We start from the raw sequence: 20,630 nt of genomic DNA, 5'->3' as shown, positions 1-20,630 counted from the left end.
GGCTTATAGTGCATCCTGGGTATTTTTGTGAGCCCAGGGTATATTGTCAGCTGTATCTCAATCAAAAACAAAATGGCGGACGAAGGAGAAGAAAATGAAGAGAGTCTTGTTCAAGCTTTTGCTGCTTTTCCTATAGAAGATACTGAAAAAAGACCAACGTGCAAGCGATGCAAGTAGGTTATAGGCTCTTGATATTTCTTCTTTATTTTCACTCAGCGTTGTGTAAAGATCTGGAGGAATGAGATTTAAAATAGCGGCAGGCTGCAAAGAGACTGTAAACTCTAAGCGTGTTAAAAGCTTATGAATTTGAAAAGGGTGCTAAAGATAGGTTTAATGAGATAATATAAATAAGGATAAGCTTAATATTAAAAGAAACTGTGATTAATTCCAGGCGTCCAACATCTGTTTGTCTGTGCTCATACCTTCCACAACACCTGCTGAATATTCAGACAACAGTCCATATTTTACAACATCCTAAAGAAGTAAGCATAATTAAAACAATAGCACTGCAAGAAGCCCAGGCTTGGTGATTGTATTTATGTTATTTACAGTATCTCCTTTCAGGCTTGTTGCCAGAACTTAGGAAGGGAGGGTGGGGGGCTACATCAGGATACCCATATCCCAGCCATATACATGTATTGCTCTCTAACATAGAAGGCCAACATGCAAATAGGCCAAACAAAGGCCCTTTTTATTAATCTTTTTAAATCAAAATCCTATTATTGGGATTTTTGTGTTATAAATGCAGTATTGTGGTCCAGTCAAATAATAACTATATATTGGCAAAATATATTACCTAGAAATCTAAAATCTACCATTGATCTTGGAGATCATTTTTCCCCAGTCCTTTGTGAGAATACAAGTTTTGAGGGATACTCTAATTTCTTTGGTTTGTTTGTGGCTCTTTATTTTCCATATTTCATTACAATTTCTTTAGTTATATTATCTCTTTTTGTATTCCAGGAATCCAGACTATTGACGACTGTTCCTATCCTTGAAGCCAGTCTTCAACCAGAAAAATGTATAATATATAGAGAGAATAGATTTCATGAACCAGATTATCCAGAACTTTATAATGTTTTCTCACAACCAAACTCTTTACTTCTTTATCCTGGACCTCAAGGTTTGTTTACTTGTTTGTATGATTCTTGTTAAGTTGGGTTTCCTGTGGGTTTTAAAATACAGTATCTTGCAAATATTGGGAATAGAATAGAAATAGAAAGGAAAAGGGATGGGATTGAGATAAGATAGAAATGAGATAAAACTGATCAATGATTTATCAAGACTTTTTATTGCTTTCAGCTGCTGATTTGAAAACACTGGATCTCAAACGTTATCCAGAATATAACCTGATTGTCCTAGATGGAACATGGAGACAAGCTAGGAATATCTTCCACTGTAATCCCATTTTGAATAACATCAAACAGGTGAGATTGACTGTGTATTGTTACTTACATCCAGAGTTTCAAAGATGAGTTTTAATGGCCAGATATGATGACCAGTCAATGTGTTCAATTTATGTGACCAAGATGACGTAAGAGGATCTGGACAATTGCCAATAGTCCCTTTCACAGTTCCCTGTGCCATGTTAAAAGGTAGCAGTGCCTTTGCATTGAAGGGAGATGAACAGTGAGCTTGCAATGATAAACACATGTGAATAATTGTCCAAGGTGTTAAAAAAGGTCTCTATCATTGAAAGGTCACCGTTCATCTCCCTTCAATGCAAAGGTACAGCTACCTTTTAACATGGCACAGGGAACTGTGAAAGGGACTATTTTAGCTGGACATTTGGTCTTTTGTCTGGCTGATAATTTTTACCCTGAGAAGAATTTGAATCATTTAATTCAAAAACACCACCTTACCATCCTTTCTAGGTTGTAGTGGAACACCACAATGTAAGTGAATATGTTATCCGAACACAACCCACTAACCAAAGTTTGTGTACAGTGGAGGCAGTAGCTCTAGCATTAGAGATACTTGAAGATGACATACATATTTATAAGGTACTGAATTGATCATGAATAACTCTTTAAGTGATATAGAAAATAGCTTAGAAAGCTAAAGAAAAGAAGTCCCTCTTAAAATGATCTTTTTGAGGTCCAAAATAAGTCTGCATTCTTGATATTTTACAATGAAAAATTCAAAGATAATATACATTTATAAATATCAATGATGATCTAGATAGAAAAATATCAAAAATCAATATTTTTGCAAGGTTTGGAGTAATAACAAATAAGAGGTGCATTTCTTAGCACATTTCTTACTGCGGTTTTCCATATTCTGGGAACCTCAGACCTTCCAACAGCTTGTTGTGAAATGGGTTTTTCACTGCCGCCAGTCAATAGCATAAGAGGTACTGACTTATTATTTTTGATTGACGGCAGCGAAAAAGCAGATTTCAGCATGCAGCTTGCAACTACTGAGTTCGCAGAATATAGAAAACCGCAGGAACATACAGTTTGATTTTTAAAACTCAAATTTTTCCTTAAATCGAACAGCGCTTAATCAACCCACTGAAAGCTTTGTGCCAGTTTCAATTGGATCATGGTGCATTAGTACACTGCAGTAAGGAGGAAAAAGAGAAAGAACTCCTTAAAGAAATGTAAGTAAAACAATAGGACAATTATTGCATTTCCATTATTCTGTATATCTCATAACGCACTAAAAAAATATGAAATTCAAAGGCTAAAATGGGATAGCGCATTTTCATTATTTTTGGTAGACTCAACAGTGAACATCGTCAGATAATTCCAAAAAAATTTTTAACAAATTAATTCTAATATATCTGCTTCTCTGTGTCTATTATTATGCAACTTACTAGCCTGATAACTCATTACATTATTATTATATATTATTTAACAATTATTCGCCGAAGGCGAAGTGATTATCGGGGAATAGAGAGTTTTAGATTGACTTTTTTTCTCCCCGCAAACGGCAAACGTGACCACGTTTTCATAGTTTTCCTTTATTTTACTTTACCTTTTAAAAACCTTCTCACCAAGCGCAAATACTCTTTTGTTTTTCTACTACTTGGACTTAGCAGCAGTAAGGGGGACTCGCGATCGATGCCAAAGATATACGGGTTTAACTCGCGGATTTACGAAGACGGGTACAGCAGATTTACCGCAAACGGAGGTTAAAATATCTTATAAATATACGATGCACGAATGTAAGAAGTTCGTTAACGACTTTTGCATAATTTGTCTAAGACCTAAAGTTATCGTACCTAAGCCAGAACCCTTTTGGTGTTGTGTTAAGAAAATGCAAATAGAAGACGACACGTCAGCACAGTGTTACGAGTGTGGTAAGAATATTCGTAATGCTGTACCAAATGCTACCAGAGAGCAGTATTACGCCAATGGAGGTCGTAAGAAAACGCCATATAAGAGAATAAAATACTTCAGGGACTGGATGAGTCATATCCAAGGTTTACATCCGATATATTTAAACAACGAAGTAAGGAAGAAAATCATAGACCATTTAGAAGAGCCAACCCCGCAAAGTCTACGGAAAACGCTGAAAAAATTAAAACTAGGGAAATATTACAAAGCTATTCCCTATCTTTTGTCTGAAATTACCGGTAAGTCTATTCCTGAGGTTTCTGATATGAGCAGAGCCGAGTGGATGTTTTGTCGGCTGAATAAGGATATTCCTTATTATCCTGACGTAATTTACGAAATATTTTACAAAATAGACCCCAACCACCCCCTGTTAGGATGGATTCCAAGAAGATAGCGAATCTTATGGCATAAGATGAGAAATTACGCGTAATAATTCGCTAAATAATTTATATTACGCGTAATTATTTAGCAAATAAGGTCATGCCGTGTATTATGGTATAAATCTTATGCCATAAGATTACGCGTAATTTCCAGACTGACGTTCGATATGTAAATAGAATCCTGTCACGATATTTACTGAGCAAGCTTTCTTTGAAGCTCTTCTTTTGCCTCCTGGTAGATCTTTTTGCGAGATTCCTCGGAAAGATCTTTTACGACTGTTTTTTTATTCCTTATGTCCGTCTTTAATTTCTCGTACTTTTCCTCTTCGGCCAGAATAAGCGAGAATTCTACGTCGTCTATCTTTCTGTCACGCAAAGCCCTTGAGACAAGGTCGGTAATAGTATTAACTTTAGCCCTTGACAGAGCTATTGTAGTGTCATGCTTGGATATTTTCGTGGATAGCTTTTTCATAATACCCGTAGCAACAGCAGAAATAATACCAGAGGTTGCCCCAACGCCGGCCAAAGGAACTCCAACGATTATTCCCGGCCCAGTAAGCGAAGTAGCAACGCCAGAGCCCGTTAACACAACAGAAATGGATCCTGAAGTTATCGCAATCTTATGTAGCGTAGTCCGGGCTCTAACGTACTTTTTTCGGACTTTTTCGTAGTGTTTTGTCTGCCCTTCCAAGTAAGCCAGGATTAAGTTCGCTTTATTAAGCCTGAAGTTTTCGGCATCCGTTATTGGTGCCGTAGTGTGATAATTGGGAACATCTGGGTACAACTGAGGTGCTGAAGGTATAACATCCATTATATATACTAATGTACGACGCTTTTGGGAATGATATTGAGGAGCAGCCACATCACGACAACCGGGATTACTGGAACTGGAGGGCCTTTAGGAAGATGTTTCCGCATGCAGACCCTAGTAAGTTCGAAAGGAGACCCGATGGGATTTACTATAACGGCTCTAGGATGTACAGCAACGAGGATTTGAAACATTCGAAGCTGGAGCAAGTAGGTGATCAGGTGCAGCGATTGACGATTGTACACCCCGTTCATAAAGAAAGGCCACCAAAACCCGAGCATAAAGCACCTAATTTTCCTAGAAACTTATTGTTAACTACGGAAGATTACCCATTTTACGATGCTGAAGGTGGTGTAAACAACTTCGAAAAGCTGGTAACGCACCTGAAGATTTCAGTGGGTAAACAATCATTTAACGTAATACTAAGAAATATCTATAAGAATACGATGTTGAAGCATACGTCGGGTAAAGAGGCCAGGGAATGGTTAGCAGGGCCCAATATGCGGTATTGGCCGCAGCAGTTAGACTTTGCTATTTGGGCTGCCACTAAAGGTTGTGGTGTTGCCGCGGACATGTTTCGCATTCCAATTATGCAGTTTCACGTTGCCTTTACGGTAAGGAGGTTGTTGAAGGAGCTTAACGCACCCCTACCAGGAGATGGAGCATTTAATCCAATGAATAACCGATATGACGCCGCAGCCCTGGAAAGGTTAATTAATGAGTTCAAACCACAGCAAAAAGACTTTCGTTATAAGGAGGGTAAGACGCATGGGCTGGGTATAGTTTACGTTTGGGGTGCCAATGGTGAGAAGCCGGCTGACTACGGACATCAGGAATACCCAAGTAATGAGTTAGAGTTCAGTGATATGGGTGGTAATAAGGGTAATAATTCATTAATTACTAGAATTCAAACGAACTACCCCGGCACTTGGGATCCATTTGTGTTAATGAAAGGAAAAGGTTTAAGGAACCTAGCCAGGATTAACCGTAGCATTGAAGCATTCGTGTACTGCATCCTGGGAGCGCAGGTAAATACCCGCAACCCCATTGTTGGATCCCAAGGCGCTTCACAGGAAACGCAACAAGAATTCCTAACTTTATTTGAGTCTGCAATAATAGAAAATGACATATCTAAATCGGTGCAGAGATATCAATTGGCGGTGCAGCAGTCTAAAGTGCGACTGGATTACGCTTTGTCGCCTGGTTGTTGGTTGATGCCAAGTAATTTGGTTATTAACACCAATTCCGTTGTGGGTTATAACAACAAGCTGCAGCGAGCTACTAAGGATATGAAGTTTGGGGTGAATGACGTGAACTCTGACATGACCAAGGGCATTACTCACTTCGTAGAGAAACCAAAAAAAGAGGTAGAAAAACCATCGAAGAAGGCGCATGTAGGAAAACCCGAACCAAAGAAACCAGTAAAGAAGGTTACCGAGGAATATGACCATAACTTACTAAAGGTCGGCTTAACCGCTGCAAGCATTGGTCTGAGCTATTATATATGGCGATGAACAACCCCTACGTAGCTGGAGTAGATTGTGTTTATACGACTTACACAGGCGAGAAAAAATACACCCAGGCATCTTGGGTTGATGTCACGGGCATGTCCGTGAATTTGAACTACTCAGGAAAGAAGTTAATCCTTTGTAGTATTTGCATTGGCACGAGCAGCCATGCCAACGTGGGCTTTAGGTTCCTGGATGAGAATGGCATACTGCAGCCTATGCGCGCGAAGACGAGCAACAGGGAGCCTGTACATTTTTCCGTAGAGCCCAACCCAGCCAGCGAGGAAAATCTATCGGTTTGGACTTTTCACATGGTCGCCGATTGCCATGGGAAGGTAAAGCTGCAAATACGCGTAGACGATTCTGGGAGCGTTTGCGTGAATGGCATAGAAAATCAAAGAGACACGGCTTATAACCACAAGACCATTAGCACTTTTACGGTGCTTAGTCTCTAGAAGCAAACTATGTTTGCTGAAATATATGAACCCACATGTAAAGGAAGATTGGTTTCTTTATTACTTAGAGGAGAAGGAGTACGTAAATGATGAATGGTTTGACACTGATCTTTGGGTGAAGGTTGGAGGCGTGGGATTACTTGTGTGTACTATTAGCCTTAATACGGGGTATTCGTGCAATGCTGGGTTTAGGATCGTTGATGAGAATGACCATCCATTACTGCCTTACAGAAAAAAAATTAACAATAGGAACCCAGTTCATTTTTCCTCTGAGCCCCCTCCAGTAAGCGGAGAAGATCAAAGGCCGGCGACTTTTCATATGATAGCCAATTGCCAATATGCAAAGCTGCAAATTCGTCCCAGCGATGGAGGTAAGACCATAGCAACTCGTGGTCGCATAGGAATAAATACTGTGGGGCCTTCTCCACCGGATGCTATTTGGAATCATAAGCCCATTAGCACCATGACCGCCATACCACTAGTTCCGCATTATCAAGGCGGTGCGAATACTATCTTTACTTATCCCCAGTCGAGGACGCCTCGGACACCCGACGACGATAAGCCCGACATAACATACAAGGATAAGATTAACCCTTCATCTTCTTCAGGAGTACCACTCCAATAGCTACGACTAATATCCAAATGTTATTCCCCACAAACTTTAGCAGTTCTCCGCCGGCCCTAAGTGCCAAGGAAACAACCGAACCCAGCAGCCCAGGAAGACCGGCTGCCATCTTTTTTCCCAAGTCCGTCAGCCCACTGCCTAATTTCTTTACGCCCGCGCCCGTAGCCTTAAGCGTGGATAGGATGACTCCTACTACGCTCGAAATAGCAACCGCAAATGCCAGCGGAATACCATACTTCACCAGAGCTCTTTTTACCTTTTCCTTGGTGGTAAGCCCCAGCTCTTTTTCCAGGTTTTCCTTTTGCGCTTGTAATTCCGCGACTCTTTCCTGAAGGGCTTCTAATTCCCTTTGTGCTGCTTCCCTTTCCTCTTCGGTGTGAGTTAGGTCCGCAACTACTTCCTGCTGCCGCTCTATTTGCCCCTCCAAATCTTCAATAGCCTGATCTCTTTGCCGGATTTGTTCTTCCTTAGTGTTAATTTCGGCAACCAACCGCCGCCGTTCCTCTAAAGAGCCAGCTATGGTGGTACGTAAGTTCTTAGCTTCTTCCTTGCTTATGTCTAGGTCTTGCAGGGCAAGTTCGAAGGCCTTTTGGGCTTGGTCCCTATCGCGTAGGGCTTTGTCTGTTTGTTCTCTAAGTTCTATTATTCTTTGGTTTTTATCGTTAAGTTCTCTCTTTTGAGCATCGAGGAGTAGTCGGTTTTGTCGCATATAATCTGCTTCCCTTTCTTCCAACGTTTCTTGTAGTCCCTCGACGCGCTTTTCTAGCGCAACCTTTTCGTTCAGGGTTTCCAGCCGGTCTAACAGGCTTCTAGTGGCACGCTGGAAGCCTTTTAATCTTGAGACGTCACCCCTAACGTCACCATTCTCATCAAAGAGGGGTTGTGGTTTCGTCCAGCGGTCTTTGTCAGGAAATCTCAGGTCTTGAACGCTTATGAGGACTTTGTTTCCGCGTTCTGTGAGCCTTACGTCGTCAGCATCGAAGCGGGAATAGCGCTGCGTTAGCTCTTGCATTGCCCACTCTACGGTTTCCCGCGCGGCTGCTTCATCTATGTTTTGAAGTTCCAAGTACTCGGGGACGGGGCTGCCGCGGTTCCTTGATTGCCACATGCGATTCAAGGCTGCCTTGAAGCTTTTCCACCTATTGCCATACTTGCTTATCAAGGCCATGTCGTAGACTAGGGGCTTGGTATCCGCGTCCTTAATCCATGCATCGTATTCTTCATCGTTAATATCGACTTGGCCTTCTTCGGTAAGGGGGTCAAAATCCGTTCCTTCTACTTCCATTATATATGATAAGCTCAAAGTTAAATCCCAACGTATTACCTAAGCAGGTTGGCGGGCTGAAAGCAGAACGCACCTTTCACCGGGTTACATTCACACCTTCTAGCGCAAAGCCAGGGGAGACGCTGTACGTAGGCGTGCCCCGCCTAACGGATAACCTAGTATTGGTTCCTGGCACCTTGGCGCTAAGGTTTGACCTAGCGGTGCAGTCAAGCCCCACAGATGAAAGGATTATCGTTAACAACGTGGGCCGCAACATCGTTTCTAAGATGCGCGTAAAGTTCGCCGGGGAATCCTTGCTGGACTTAAATAGGTACGATCTGTATACCACGTACAAAGACTTATGGTTGACGGCCTTTGACCGCGCGCAAAGGATAGAACAAGGAATTGGCAGTGTCATTCTACGTAAGGTCCGCACACCTACGAAAACGCAACCTACTGACGGCAGCGGAGAAACCGCAGTGGCAGACGCAAAGCGAATAAAGACAGCCTATGGTAGTAAGTATGTCATACCACTGGACTTTGAAGTAATCACGAATCACGGCGCGTATTACCCAAGACAGTTATCCGAGCTACAGTTTGAAGTAACTTTAGCAGATGCTAATAATATCATTGGTGGGCTAAGCACTGCACTTACCACAACAACCCCATACTCTATTACCAACTTAGAGCTACAGTACGAAACGGTGTACAGCGAAGAGCTGGCCCGTAGCGCTGGCATGGAGTACAGCTCTGGCAAGGCATTCTTATACGACCACGTAGTGATGTATAAGACATTTAGCTTCTTGGATAAGACGGATGAGGTTATCAACCAAAGCATTAACCTCCCCCGAAGAAGTCTCACGGGGTTGATGCTGGTGTTTGCTAAGCCCTATGAGGCTGGTAAGCGCGACTCCGAGGCCTTTCACAACCCCAACATTACTAACGTTGGCGTGAATATCAACGGCGTTCCAAACAAGGTTTACTCCCAGGGAATAAAGCCCGCAGACGTGTACAGGGAGGCAATGCGCAAGTTTGGCGACCAAATTAGCCCCGCAGAATTCTTTAATGATAAATATGCGCTGTGGATTGACATGCGCACCATTAACGACGAAGACCTACATGGCCAGGGTTTACGTCTAGTAAATACGCAGGACGGCATAACATTGGAGATCAAACGCACCAAGAATGCCTCCGCGGGCGACGGTGATAAAATAAACTGCTACGTCTTCGTCGTGTCTGACGCGCAACTGAGCGTAGAAATGAATCAGCTAAAGAGCGTTGCCTATTAATGACTTCGTTGCCTCAGCCATTCTAAAAATAAAATATTCCTTACGTATAATATGCTTCGCGTATTTGAAAACAACGAAACCAAACTGCAATGCATAGTGCAAGGCGAAACTTTGTACTTCAAAGCAAAGGAGGTGGCTTTGGCGTTGGGCTATGAGCGCCCTAGAGATGCGATTAGAGCACATGTATCTGAGAAATACCAGAAAAAATGGGCTGATCTACAAGGGGCTGCGAATCACCGCTCCTTTACTACGCAACCAAATGCCGTGTTTATATCCGAACCTGGTCTGTACGAACTGACATTTAGCTCCAAACTACCCAAAGCCGTGGAGTTTCGCGATTGGGTCTTTGAGGAAGTCCTACCCGCGCTAAGGAAAACGGGTAAGTATGCGATGGACAAGCGCTTCGACGGTCCAAACAAGTTAGTATTTAAGATCGAAAATGAAGCCGACCTACACGCGAAGGTAGTCGACTACATACGTAGGTTTTACCCCGATTTCATCATAGCGCCGGGTCTTGGCGAACTTCAGGATTCAGACAGCAAGCGAATAACCTGCTGGCGAAAAGGCTACCAAGCCGGTCAACCCGACCTCTTAATCCTAAATGCGCATAAGAAATGCCGCGGGTTGTGTATTGAGTTGAAAACCCCAAAAGGAAACGGCGTCTTATCCGCGAAGCAATCTAAGAAAATCTCACAGCTTGACGTAAATGGTTACCTAACGATGGTTAGCAACGATTACGACATTATCTGCCGTGCCCTGATGGATTACGCGGATGGCATTCGTATTCCCTGTAAGGGCTGTGTAAAGCGGTTTAAGTCCTACGCCACTTTGAAAACGCACCTAAAGATATTCCATAGGTATAATGAAGCTCAGCTTGACTCACTGGCGTGATCTTGTCCACGGTAAAGCATACGAAATAAAAAATTACGTCGTCTTCGAAGACATCGACCGTTTACGGTTAGTCCTCAAAGACTTAGAAGGTAAGGAATATTCCCTTTGGGCGCCGGATTGCGTGCGGTACGTAATTCAGGGCGAGGAATTCACCCACTTACGCAGCTATGGTAAGGTAAATGGCCGATGGAAGTTTGACATTGAAAGAAGAGTCACTCCATCTCCTCTTTGTAGTTAAGCGCGTCTGCTAAAGTCCGCTGCGCTTTAGGATCCGCGGAGCACCAATGCCCCACAAAGGATCCTTCGGAGAATACCCTGTCGCAATGAAGGCAGGTGTATTTTTTACGCGGCTTACGAGGGGTAATGCAGTCGGCAGGTAGTTCGCAAGTAATACAGTCCATATATTGAAAGGGTAATTAGAATGCCTCCCAGAAAGGCAGCTGCGTAGGCTAGCATATACCTTTAAAAGGGGTCCTTATTTTTATTTATTATTATTCATTATCCTTAATAATAATGAATAAAAATAAGGATGGGATTTGAGACTCTTTGCGCAAACCCTACCTTACTATTAAAGGCCCCAAGAAATGCTATTTCAAAAGTGTCTCAGAATGTTAACAATAAGGTTAAATCTTTGTTAAGTATGTGTGGAAACTATTTCAAAGAGTGTCTCAGAATGTTAACAATAAGGTTAAATCTTTGTTAAGACACCCCGGAAACTATTTCAAAAGTGTCTCAGAATGTTAACAATAAGGTTAAATCTTTGTTAAGACACCCCGGAAACTATTTCAAAGAGTGTCTCAGAATGTTGACGTTTAGGTTAAATCTTTGTTAAGACAGTTGAAGATATGTTTCTCTTCTCTAACACAACCACAACGATCGCACTCTTGCCTCCAATACTCCCTTTTAGTCCACGGAACGCCTTCGGCGCGTTCAAAAGAGGGGAAAGTACGGACTATCTTCTTATGGTAATCTATGCGATTCCTTAAGTAATCCTCTTTATGCGGGCAGCGACACATCAAATCCGCACATTGGTAGCAATCCACGCCTTCCAAGTCGTAAGCGCGGGAGAGAAACCTATAATCATGCGTTCTCCGGTGCGTCTGTAAACGTTGACGACTACTAAGTATCTTATTACAGAAACTACACTGTCTGGTTCGATTACAGACGCCCCTTTTCAGATGCTGCTGCATTTCGAAGGGGTTGTGGAATTCCTTATTACAGTCCTTACAAAGCCCACAAATGCGTTTATCCTGATGTTGTTGCATCTTTTGAACGGTGCTGAATTCCTTACCGCAATCCTTACAAGCGCGGCTAAGGGGTTTCTTTGTACAAACGCCGCGACGAACGTGGTATTGAAGTCTTTGTTTGGTGCTGAACACCTTCTTACACAACAAGCAGTCCATATATACTTAACAATATCTTAGCCTCCATTTAACATCCTTAACAAAGATTTAACCTAAACGTCAACATTCTGAGACACTTTTTAAATAGTTTCCACATATACTTAACAAAGATTTAACCTTATTGTCAACATTCTGAGGCATTTTTTGGAATAGCTCATGGGCGACTTAACAAAGATTTAACCTTATTGTCAACATTCTGAGGCATTTTTTGGAATAGCTCATGGGCGACTTAACAAAGATTTAACCTAAACGTCAACATTCTAAGACACTTTTTAAATAGTTTCCAGGCATCCTTAACAAAGATTTAACCTAAACGTCAACATTCTGAGACACTCTTTGAAATAGTTTCCAGGCATCCTTAACAAAGATTTAACCTAAACGTCAACATTCTAAGACACTTTTTAAATAGTTTCCAGGCATCCTTAACAAAGATTTAACCTAAACGTCAACATTCTACAGGGGATATCGCATGAAGTCCTTAACGGACTCCTTAGCCCACGTTGCCATCGTTATCAGCGCGCCAAACCGTTCTGCACGCTTCAGACCGCACATTTCATCGTACAACTCCTGCACGCGCTCTTTTAACCGGTCTATCTCCTCCCTTTGCATTTCTATGGTGTCTCTTTTATCTTTTGCGTCGGCGACAATTCTTTGCACTGCTTCCACTGGCTCCATATATATCAGGGAACAAGTTCCCTTCGAAAGAAGGGATATAAATGAACCCAAATCACATGCCTTGTAACGCTCTGATAGTAGGACCCACCGGCTGCGGAAAGACCCAGTTCGTGGTAGAGCAGCTATTAGGACCCTTTAGATACCGCTTCGACTACATAGTGCTGCTTTGCCCCACCTACGTGAATAACCGCACCTGGACGGGCATAGGAGTGAAAGACGACGACTTCTTCGTAGATATCTTAGACCCTAACGAGTTATCCAGCCATCTTAAGTTCTGGCACAAGCAATTCCCTAAAGATACACAGACTTTACTCATACTGGATGACATTGCCTGCGGGGACGACGTAAAAAGACGCACCTCCGAGCTCGTTAAGCTCGCCTTCAGCGGTAGACACGACAATATCAGCGTTTGGTTGCTCTCGCAGCAGCTTACCAGCGTCTCTAAGCCTTTTAGGGAAAACATAGGTTCACTTGTCGTATTTTATACTCCGAGCAAGTCTGACCTGGAAACCATCTTAAGCGACTACGGCGGTGAGATATCCAAGGAACAGTTACACGAATACATGCGGCATTTAAAAACGCACCAACATTCCAAGATGATCTTCTCTTTGAGGTTTCCGTATTCCATTAACATATATGGACATTGAGCAGCTCTTAGATGAAGTCCCCACACAGTTAGACGAAAGTAACCTCAAGGAACAACTTAACATCCTCGTGTCTTCTGGGAAGTGTAAAGAAATGATAGGCAAGGAACTTACCCATGAGCAGGTTAATAAGTTGTCAGAAGATGAAGTCAAGAAGTTCCATAAGAGGTACGAGGCTGCCCTTGCAAGTAAGACCACGGACGCCGTAGCAGATTCCGCTATCCGACTTGCGACTAAATTGCTTGGACTTGCGCTGCCCATAGACGACGTGGAGCAACTGCGGAAGGACATAAGCGAGGACTATGTTATCGCCCAAGAACTTAAGATAACCTGTGGGTGGTTGTCTTTGAAGTGCGGTAAGTTAATGGCAGTCGCCTCTGCGGCACTTCACGTAGCTCAGCACGTTGACTTGAAGGAGGTACTAGGTTCCTTCGGAACATCTTGGAAGGACTTCAAGAAGGATAGAGAAGTCGAAAAGGTCTTCCAGGCAGCACTTGCTGAGGTACCTGATCAAGTCGCCTCAAGTACTTAGTCAAGTCGTTGTCAAGTCACCTCAAGTACTTAGTCAAGTCGTTGTCAAGTCACCTCAAGTACTTAGTCAAGTCGTTGTCAAGTCGTCCGTAAGTCATTGTCAAGTCGTCATCAAGTTACTTGTCAAGTCCTTCAAGTCCCTTAATATAAGATGAGTGGCACCGAAGAACAACCACCCGTAGAAGATACCAAGATTACCAAGGCTAAATCTCCAGGCAGAGTCGCTGCCGGAAAGAAGCTCGCGGAGATGAATAGGAAGAACAAAGCCAAAAAAGAAGAAAAGGTGGAGGAAAAAGAAGAGGAATCCTTTATTAATCCGGGATACGTCATTGGCGCGTTAGGAGTCGCTATAGCAGCAGGCAGCCTCTACTTACAATGGCGGGCTACGAAGCCAAAAGTAAAGTGGGAGGCCGCAACATATCACGCACCTGTGGAACCGGCTGTTAGAAAAAGTAAGATCCCTGAAATGGAGTAGATTTATCACCCGCGGCGACCTAGATTTTCCTTCTCGCTTTGTAATATAATGTGGACCGCGTTGTTGAAAACTGTTGAAGAAGCAGCTATTATTACTTCCATCGTTGCGGGTATTGGTTGGGTAGGTAAGAAAGTGCTCAAAGAAGACTTTACTGAAGACCCAAGCAAGAGCTTCGCTAATTTTGCTAAGATGACCGCTGCCGTAGGCGGGGCTATCATGGTAAAGGATTACCTACGGAAGGAAAAGTACCTGCCTACGGTGTGATTTTCTAATATATATGGCTAGCGTAGTCGTAGGCGGAGTTATTGCAGCTTTAGCATTCACTGGAGCTAATTATGGTGGTCAGTATTTGGATAGATTAGTCAGAGGTGACAAAAGCGGAGATTTAGCTGCCGAAAGGAAGAGGCATGATTTAGCGCTGGAGAAATATCAGCGGGACGTGGCAGCTTGGAACGAAAAAAGACAAGCTTACAGGGATTGGTTGGATAAGAACTACCAAGACAAAATGCAGGCAGACAAGAACTTCGAAAACACAGACTACGCCTTTAAGCTTTATGCGCAGGCGCACCCCGCGGCATTAACGGGGTTGAGAAAGCCTCAGTTCAAGAATTACTACCAGCCTTCTAAGAAACAAAAAGATAGTGAGTTGGTATTCGTGGGAGTTGCAGGGCTGGCGGGAGGCGTAGCTTTGGCGTATTTAGTCTAAGTCAGCAAGCGTAGCTTACTTCTAGAAGGAAACTGTGTTTCCTGAAATATATGATCGTCTTTTTGGAAAGCGACAAGAATGACTTTACCACTTATCTGAATCCCCCCATCAAAGCCCATAAGGTTAGGCTCATAAGTTGCTCTTTGTACAATTCTTGGTATAACCTGATTAGGGGCATAGTCACTGAGCATACAGGAGGATCTAACTATCAAGCCGTATTGCTGCCCGATGGACATTACACACCAATCACACTGGCCAAGGAATTAGCAAAACACGGTTATACTCTCACCACAGGATTGCCGCACGAAATGACCCTCAAACATAATATGTCAAATTATTCAATGACTTTTGGAAAGTCTGACCCATTGGGATCTTTATTATGTGCTTCAGGCAAGACGATTACCAACACAGCCATACCTGTGAAATGGAAAGTCGCATCCTCTTACGAAGTCTATTGCGATTTAGTCCATAGTTACAACAATGGAGAAAAGTCTTCTCTTATGTCCAAATTCCTACCTAAGGGTAATCCATTTGACCTGGTAGAATACACTCCCATTTCTTTAAGCTATGATTTGTCTAATTTGGTAGAAAGCATAAACATCACCATTAAAGTGGACGGAGAGACGGTGGATTTCAATGGACGTCAAATCAATCTCGTCCTGGAATTCATATAATGGGCCGCGTAGAGGATAAACTCAAAAGGATTTACTATGGACCTGAAGGCTATTGGAGAGGAGCATCAGCTATCAAGAAACTCGCGACCGCGGCCAGGGTATCAGATGAAACGGCTAAGAACTGGTTAAGAAAACAAACCCTCTGGCAGGTTTATCTTCCCGTGCCCAAGTACATTCCCAGGCCCAGCTTCACCGTAAATGCCCCCAATGAAGTTCATCAAGCGGATTTGCTTTTCTTACCGCACGACAAGGTGCGAAGAAAGACCTATAGATACGCTTTGACCGTAGTTGATATCGCAAGCAGATACAAGGACGCCGAACCCATAACCAGCAAGGATTCTGGGGAAGTCGCAGAAGCCCTAGGTAGGATTTATAAGCGCGTCTTGAAATGGCCTAAGCTGCTGCAAGTGGATGCGGGGACAGAGTTTATGGGCGTGGTTACCAAGACCCTGAAAGACCACAGCACCAAGATTAGGAGAGCCGAAGCTGAGTACCACAGGGGTCAGAGCATCGTCGAAAGATTCAATAAGACCCTGGCCGAGCGTCTCTTTGGGTACCAGTATTGGAAAGAGCTGGAAGATCCCTCCAAACGCAACAGGGAATGGACTCAGAGGCTCCCCCAGGTCGTCGCGGCTTTAAACAACGAGGCGGCCAGGGCTACGGGAATAAAACCCAAGGATGCCATAAAAAAGAAACACGTGGAACACAAGTCCTACGTCAGAAGTTCGAGGGCGGTCGGACTGAAGGAAAAAAAGCTACCCCGCGACATAGTGGTCAGATACCTCTATCAGCCGGGGGAACTCGAAGGTGGCAGAAAGAGAGCCACGGATCCTAACTGGTCTTTGGAAACGTATGAGATTTCGAAGTCCGTCACCAAGGAAGGGCAACCCGTGTTGTATTACCTAAATGGCCCAAGTCGTGGATTTGTCAAGGAAGAGCTGCTCATAGTCCCCAAAGACTCAGAGTAGCGCAGCTCCACGCGCCCGATTGCACTCTAGGCATGTCAGTCTTACGTTACCTCTGCAATGGCCGCGCTTGTTGTTGATACGATCCACGGAGAACTGTTGATCGTCATTCGGGTCAAACCTCCATAGTAGAGGTATGTTACACTTTGCGCAGCGGGCGCCTTTCTTATAGACGTCGTCCACGCATAGGTCAAACTTTATCCCCGCATAGCGGGGATCTTTGCTCTTTTCTTCGTCGTGGCGCTTGTAGCGAAGGAGTTTCTTAGCAATGTTCTCTTTGGCTACGTCTTCTGGGGTGCGGTCGTAACGCATTTGTGGCCCCCAGGCTCTTTTTAACTGTTTTGCGTACTCCACACGGCTTACAGCGGTGTAGATAAGGTTGCTCCAACACAGCCGCTGGTCTATGACCCATAAGGTTTCTTTTATGGTAAGTCCCTGCGCGCTATGGACTGTCATACAATAACCTAAGCGCCAATCGGGGTGTGAGGTAATTCTTTCTACTTTTTCTATGGGCACCCAGGCTTTATCGTGAGTTACGGCATTCTGCAGTTGGATGTCGGTGCCTGGCACCCATACGTCTCTTTTTTGCATTCGGGTGTCGTGGGGTTTATAGCAGACGGGCACGGGATATGTAGGGAATCGCTCGCGGTGTATATTCAGCAGGTCTTTCTGTATGCGTGATTGTGCTGCGCGCTTGCTGCTCAACACCAAATCCTTTGGATGCCACGCGTGAAGGAATTCCTCGTATTTCTTTGCTCGTACACGTTTGCGAAGTATCTTGTTTTGTTCCGCGTCACTGAGGCCCCGAAGTTCCGCCTTTAGGTTTCTTACTTGATCCTTACTGCGGTAGTCGGTGTTAATTTCTTCTGCATAGTCGACCATTTCTTTCAACCATTCGTGGGGCATCTCTCCGCAAATAGGCGGTGGCTGGCAGGGGTCGCCGGCGAATATCACTTGACATTTCCCGCGTAGGAAGTCTACGAACTCCTGCAGGATTTCTAATGGCACGGTGCATATCTCATCCCATAGTATTACCGGCGGTATGTCGTGGATTGCTTCCGGCACCCACTTTTGACCATTCCAGCGGAAGAAGCTGTGGTACGTCTGCGCATCGTAACCCATCTCCGTTAATTCTCGCTCCAGACGATGCGTTGGTGTTAACACCTTTATCTTTGGAAATAGTTTCAAGACACGCGTAGTTTTACCACTGCCACCGGTTCCGTAGAGGTAAGAGAAGCGTTTGTAAGATATTGGATTGGCAACCGACGGTAAAGGCTCCACAGTGGGCGTTATTGAACCATGTGTGTGTTCCCCGTGGTATTCTACGCGTTCTCTCCAGGCCTTTATTTCTTCGTCTTTGACGCGCCATTGACCGCTCTCTGCAAGTTCGTCCTCTGTATAGAATTCCTGCATCTTTTCTAACACTTCTGGCTTTACATACAAAGAATCCGTGGCCACGCGTGGGATATCCTCTTTGTCAAACCGCAACAGCATTGACAATAGATTAATGTGCGCATATGCTAACATGCTGGCCCGAAGATGGTAATATTGCGGGCGATGATCTTGGTAATAACACAGCGCATTCCATTGCCGTTCCCCTTGGCCTTCTATGAAATAATTCCACTTCTCTACGGACACCATGGTTCCTTGCTCATGCGCGCGTTTTATTAAGAAGCTCAACTCACCGTCGTCTGTTATCAAACGCCGTTGCATGTGTTTTTCTCCTTCCTTAGCGCCCTGTGTGAACTTTCCTATGACAACCCGCGCTGTGGGGTTGTGCTCTGGGAGCCATTGTGTGAAGGCGCTATGGCAAAGTATGGCTTCATGCGCTGTGTATGTGAGGAGTTTACGCTCTTCGAGAAACTTCAGCAGGGGCACGGGGATCCATTCTTTCTCCTGTAGATGTTTCCCGTACCACGCGTAAATTATTGGATGTAAGTCTTCTGCCAACTCCCATGTGGTTAGTCTGACGAATCCTGTTGCTGGTGCGTCGTATTTACAGTCTAACGCGACACGAAAGAATTGTGAGTCGGGATGCCCGTATCTATCGTAATACTCCTTACAATCCCCAAGGCCTTTAAAACTGGCAGGGTAGCAATGTTTCATATCCAGGGATACGTATTGATCTTCGTCGTACTCCATGTTCCACAGACCTCCATGGCCGTGTTCTACACAGGCTTTGGCTATGTCTCCGAATTCTTTTGGGGTGGGTTTCCAGCCGTTTCTTTTCTTTGCGGCCAGGAAGTCCAAACTGCGGGAGCTAAGGACCTCATCTGAAAAGTCCTCACCAAGGGTTTCGCAGGCGCTTTGGATGCGCTGGTGTTCGCTCTCGGGCCGGTAAAGAGTGCCGTCTTGCGTCATGAATTGATTTCCTTCCGAATCCATTAGCCATATGGAATTCTCGTGGATCAAATCTATGAGTGGTGACCCCTTGTAGACCTTTGTCTCCTTCTTTCTTGGAAACCTAAGTTCTCTCCATGCGTGCGCGTTGTGTTGATAGATAACAATAGGCGCTCCCCGGCCTCCATACTTTTTCGTCCCTTCGTAAATGAAACCGTCGGTGATGTCCTTCACGTGTATGCGGCGTTCTAAGGCAGTTTCTAACTTTTTGATGTTTTCGATGGAGCCTCCAGTTTTACGTGTAGAATGCTCCCATTTCCTGATGGCTTCTCTTCTTTTTGGCGTAAGCTTACCACCCCGAGAGGAATCCTCGAAAAACTCCCTAACCAGCTTCCCAACGCAGTTACCAGGATGTCGCATTGGTCGCAACTTCTTAACGTCCGGCTTCTTAATCTCGTATGCACCGTAAATGACCACGGTAACCGGGTAAGCGACCTCGTAGAAGAGCATGTCTATTCCCTCAAGTGCTCCCGGTCGTGTGTGCTTATTCAAAACGAACAGGTTCTGCTTACCAGACGCTCTGATAGGATTACGACCCTTTTCTATTATCCACTCACCGTCTAAGTACTTTACGAATGTCAACTCCAAACGGTAATCGCCGGCTGGCATTCTGTTGATTATCTTTTCAGCCATTTTGTAATTCATGGTTTTGTCTGTCTTTCCCTCCATAAATGTAGCGAAGACAAAGTCAGCGTCTGAGTTATCCATCACCTGATTTCCGAGCCTGCGCACAGTTTTGTTTTGAATGTCGTTGATGGTGGCCATGTATATCTAAGGAATATTTTTACCTCCGTTTGCGATACCAAAATACCCGTAAATCTGCTGTACCCGTCTTCGTAAATCCGCGAGTTAAGCCCGTATATCTTTGGCATCGATCGCGAGTCCCCCTTACTGCTGCTGACTTTTTTGCGATTCTTTTTCAGTAATTTAAAAGAATTTTTTACTGCTCAACTAACGTTTCACGTTTGCCGTGAACGTAAATCTAAAACTCTCTAATATTTACCGAGACGCGAGTCTTCGAGCGGCGAGGTAAGTATTCCCCAATAATCACTGAGCCTGAGGCAAATAATTGTTTTAGTATAAATACACAGGCGATTCTTTCAAAAAAAGAAAAAAAAGAAGATAAAAGGCATATTTTTTCCGGTAACAGGAACAAAGTGGCTGGCCGCCACTTTGGATTTTCGCTCAAGATGATTATCGTGTGATAGTGTGAGTTTCTTGACCAATCAGCGCGCGAGATTTTCTATAATCACCTGCGTATTTTTACTAAAAGTTATTATATAATATATCAAGGAATTCCATTTTTAATAGGGATAGGTCTACAGCTACCACCAAGAAAAATAGAAGGAGAAGAAAACAGAAGTTAAAGGAAAGGCAATCGAATCAACTTCCTACAGAAAATGGGCCGGAAAAGCAAGAAAATAATATCGAATATGAGGAAAAGATTTCCTGACGTTAATATAAGGAGAATCTCCTGTCACAGATGTCGGCATTCATCGTTGATTATAAATTCATACTAGTAAAAAAGTTGCAAACAAAAAACAAAAAAAAACACACACACCTTTTGCCGAGAAAAGGAGAAACGTCGAGAGATGG

At 43.9% G+C, this 20,630-nt stretch overlaps 1 protein-coding gene across 1 annotated transcript; it reads left to right on the top strand.

Moving 5' to 3' along the window:
* The first annotated feature begins 72 nt into the window (after positions 1–72).
* LOC116299940 (tRNA-uridine aminocarboxypropyltransferase 2) lies at positions 73–20,572 on the top strand. The gene is made up of 7 exons (XM_089025642.1): positions 73–173; positions 392–482; positions 964–1,123; positions 1,303–1,427; positions 1,875–2,003; positions 2,499–2,602; positions 20,346–20,572. The coding sequence occupies exons 1-7, from the start codon at positions 73–75 to the stop codon at positions 20,485–20,487; spliced, it is 852 nt and encodes a 283-aa protein (XP_088881768.1). The 3' UTR covers positions 20,488–20,572.
* The last annotated feature ends 58 nt before the right edge of the window (positions 20,573–20,630 follow it).

The sequence above is a fragment of the Actinia tenebrosa genome, unplaced genomic scaffold (genome assembly GCF_029948245.1).
Source record: "Actinia tenebrosa isolate PJP-AT-01 unplaced genomic scaffold, QUT_ActTen_1.0 PGA_scaffold0__85_contigs__length_37466705, whole genome shotgun sequence".
Classification (NCBI taxonomy): domain Eukaryota; kingdom Metazoa; phylum Cnidaria; class Anthozoa; order Actiniaria; family Actiniidae; genus Actinia; species Actinia tenebrosa.
The sequence above is the reverse complement of the archived record's forward strand: the minus strand, read 5'-3'. Positions and strand labels throughout refer to the sequence as shown.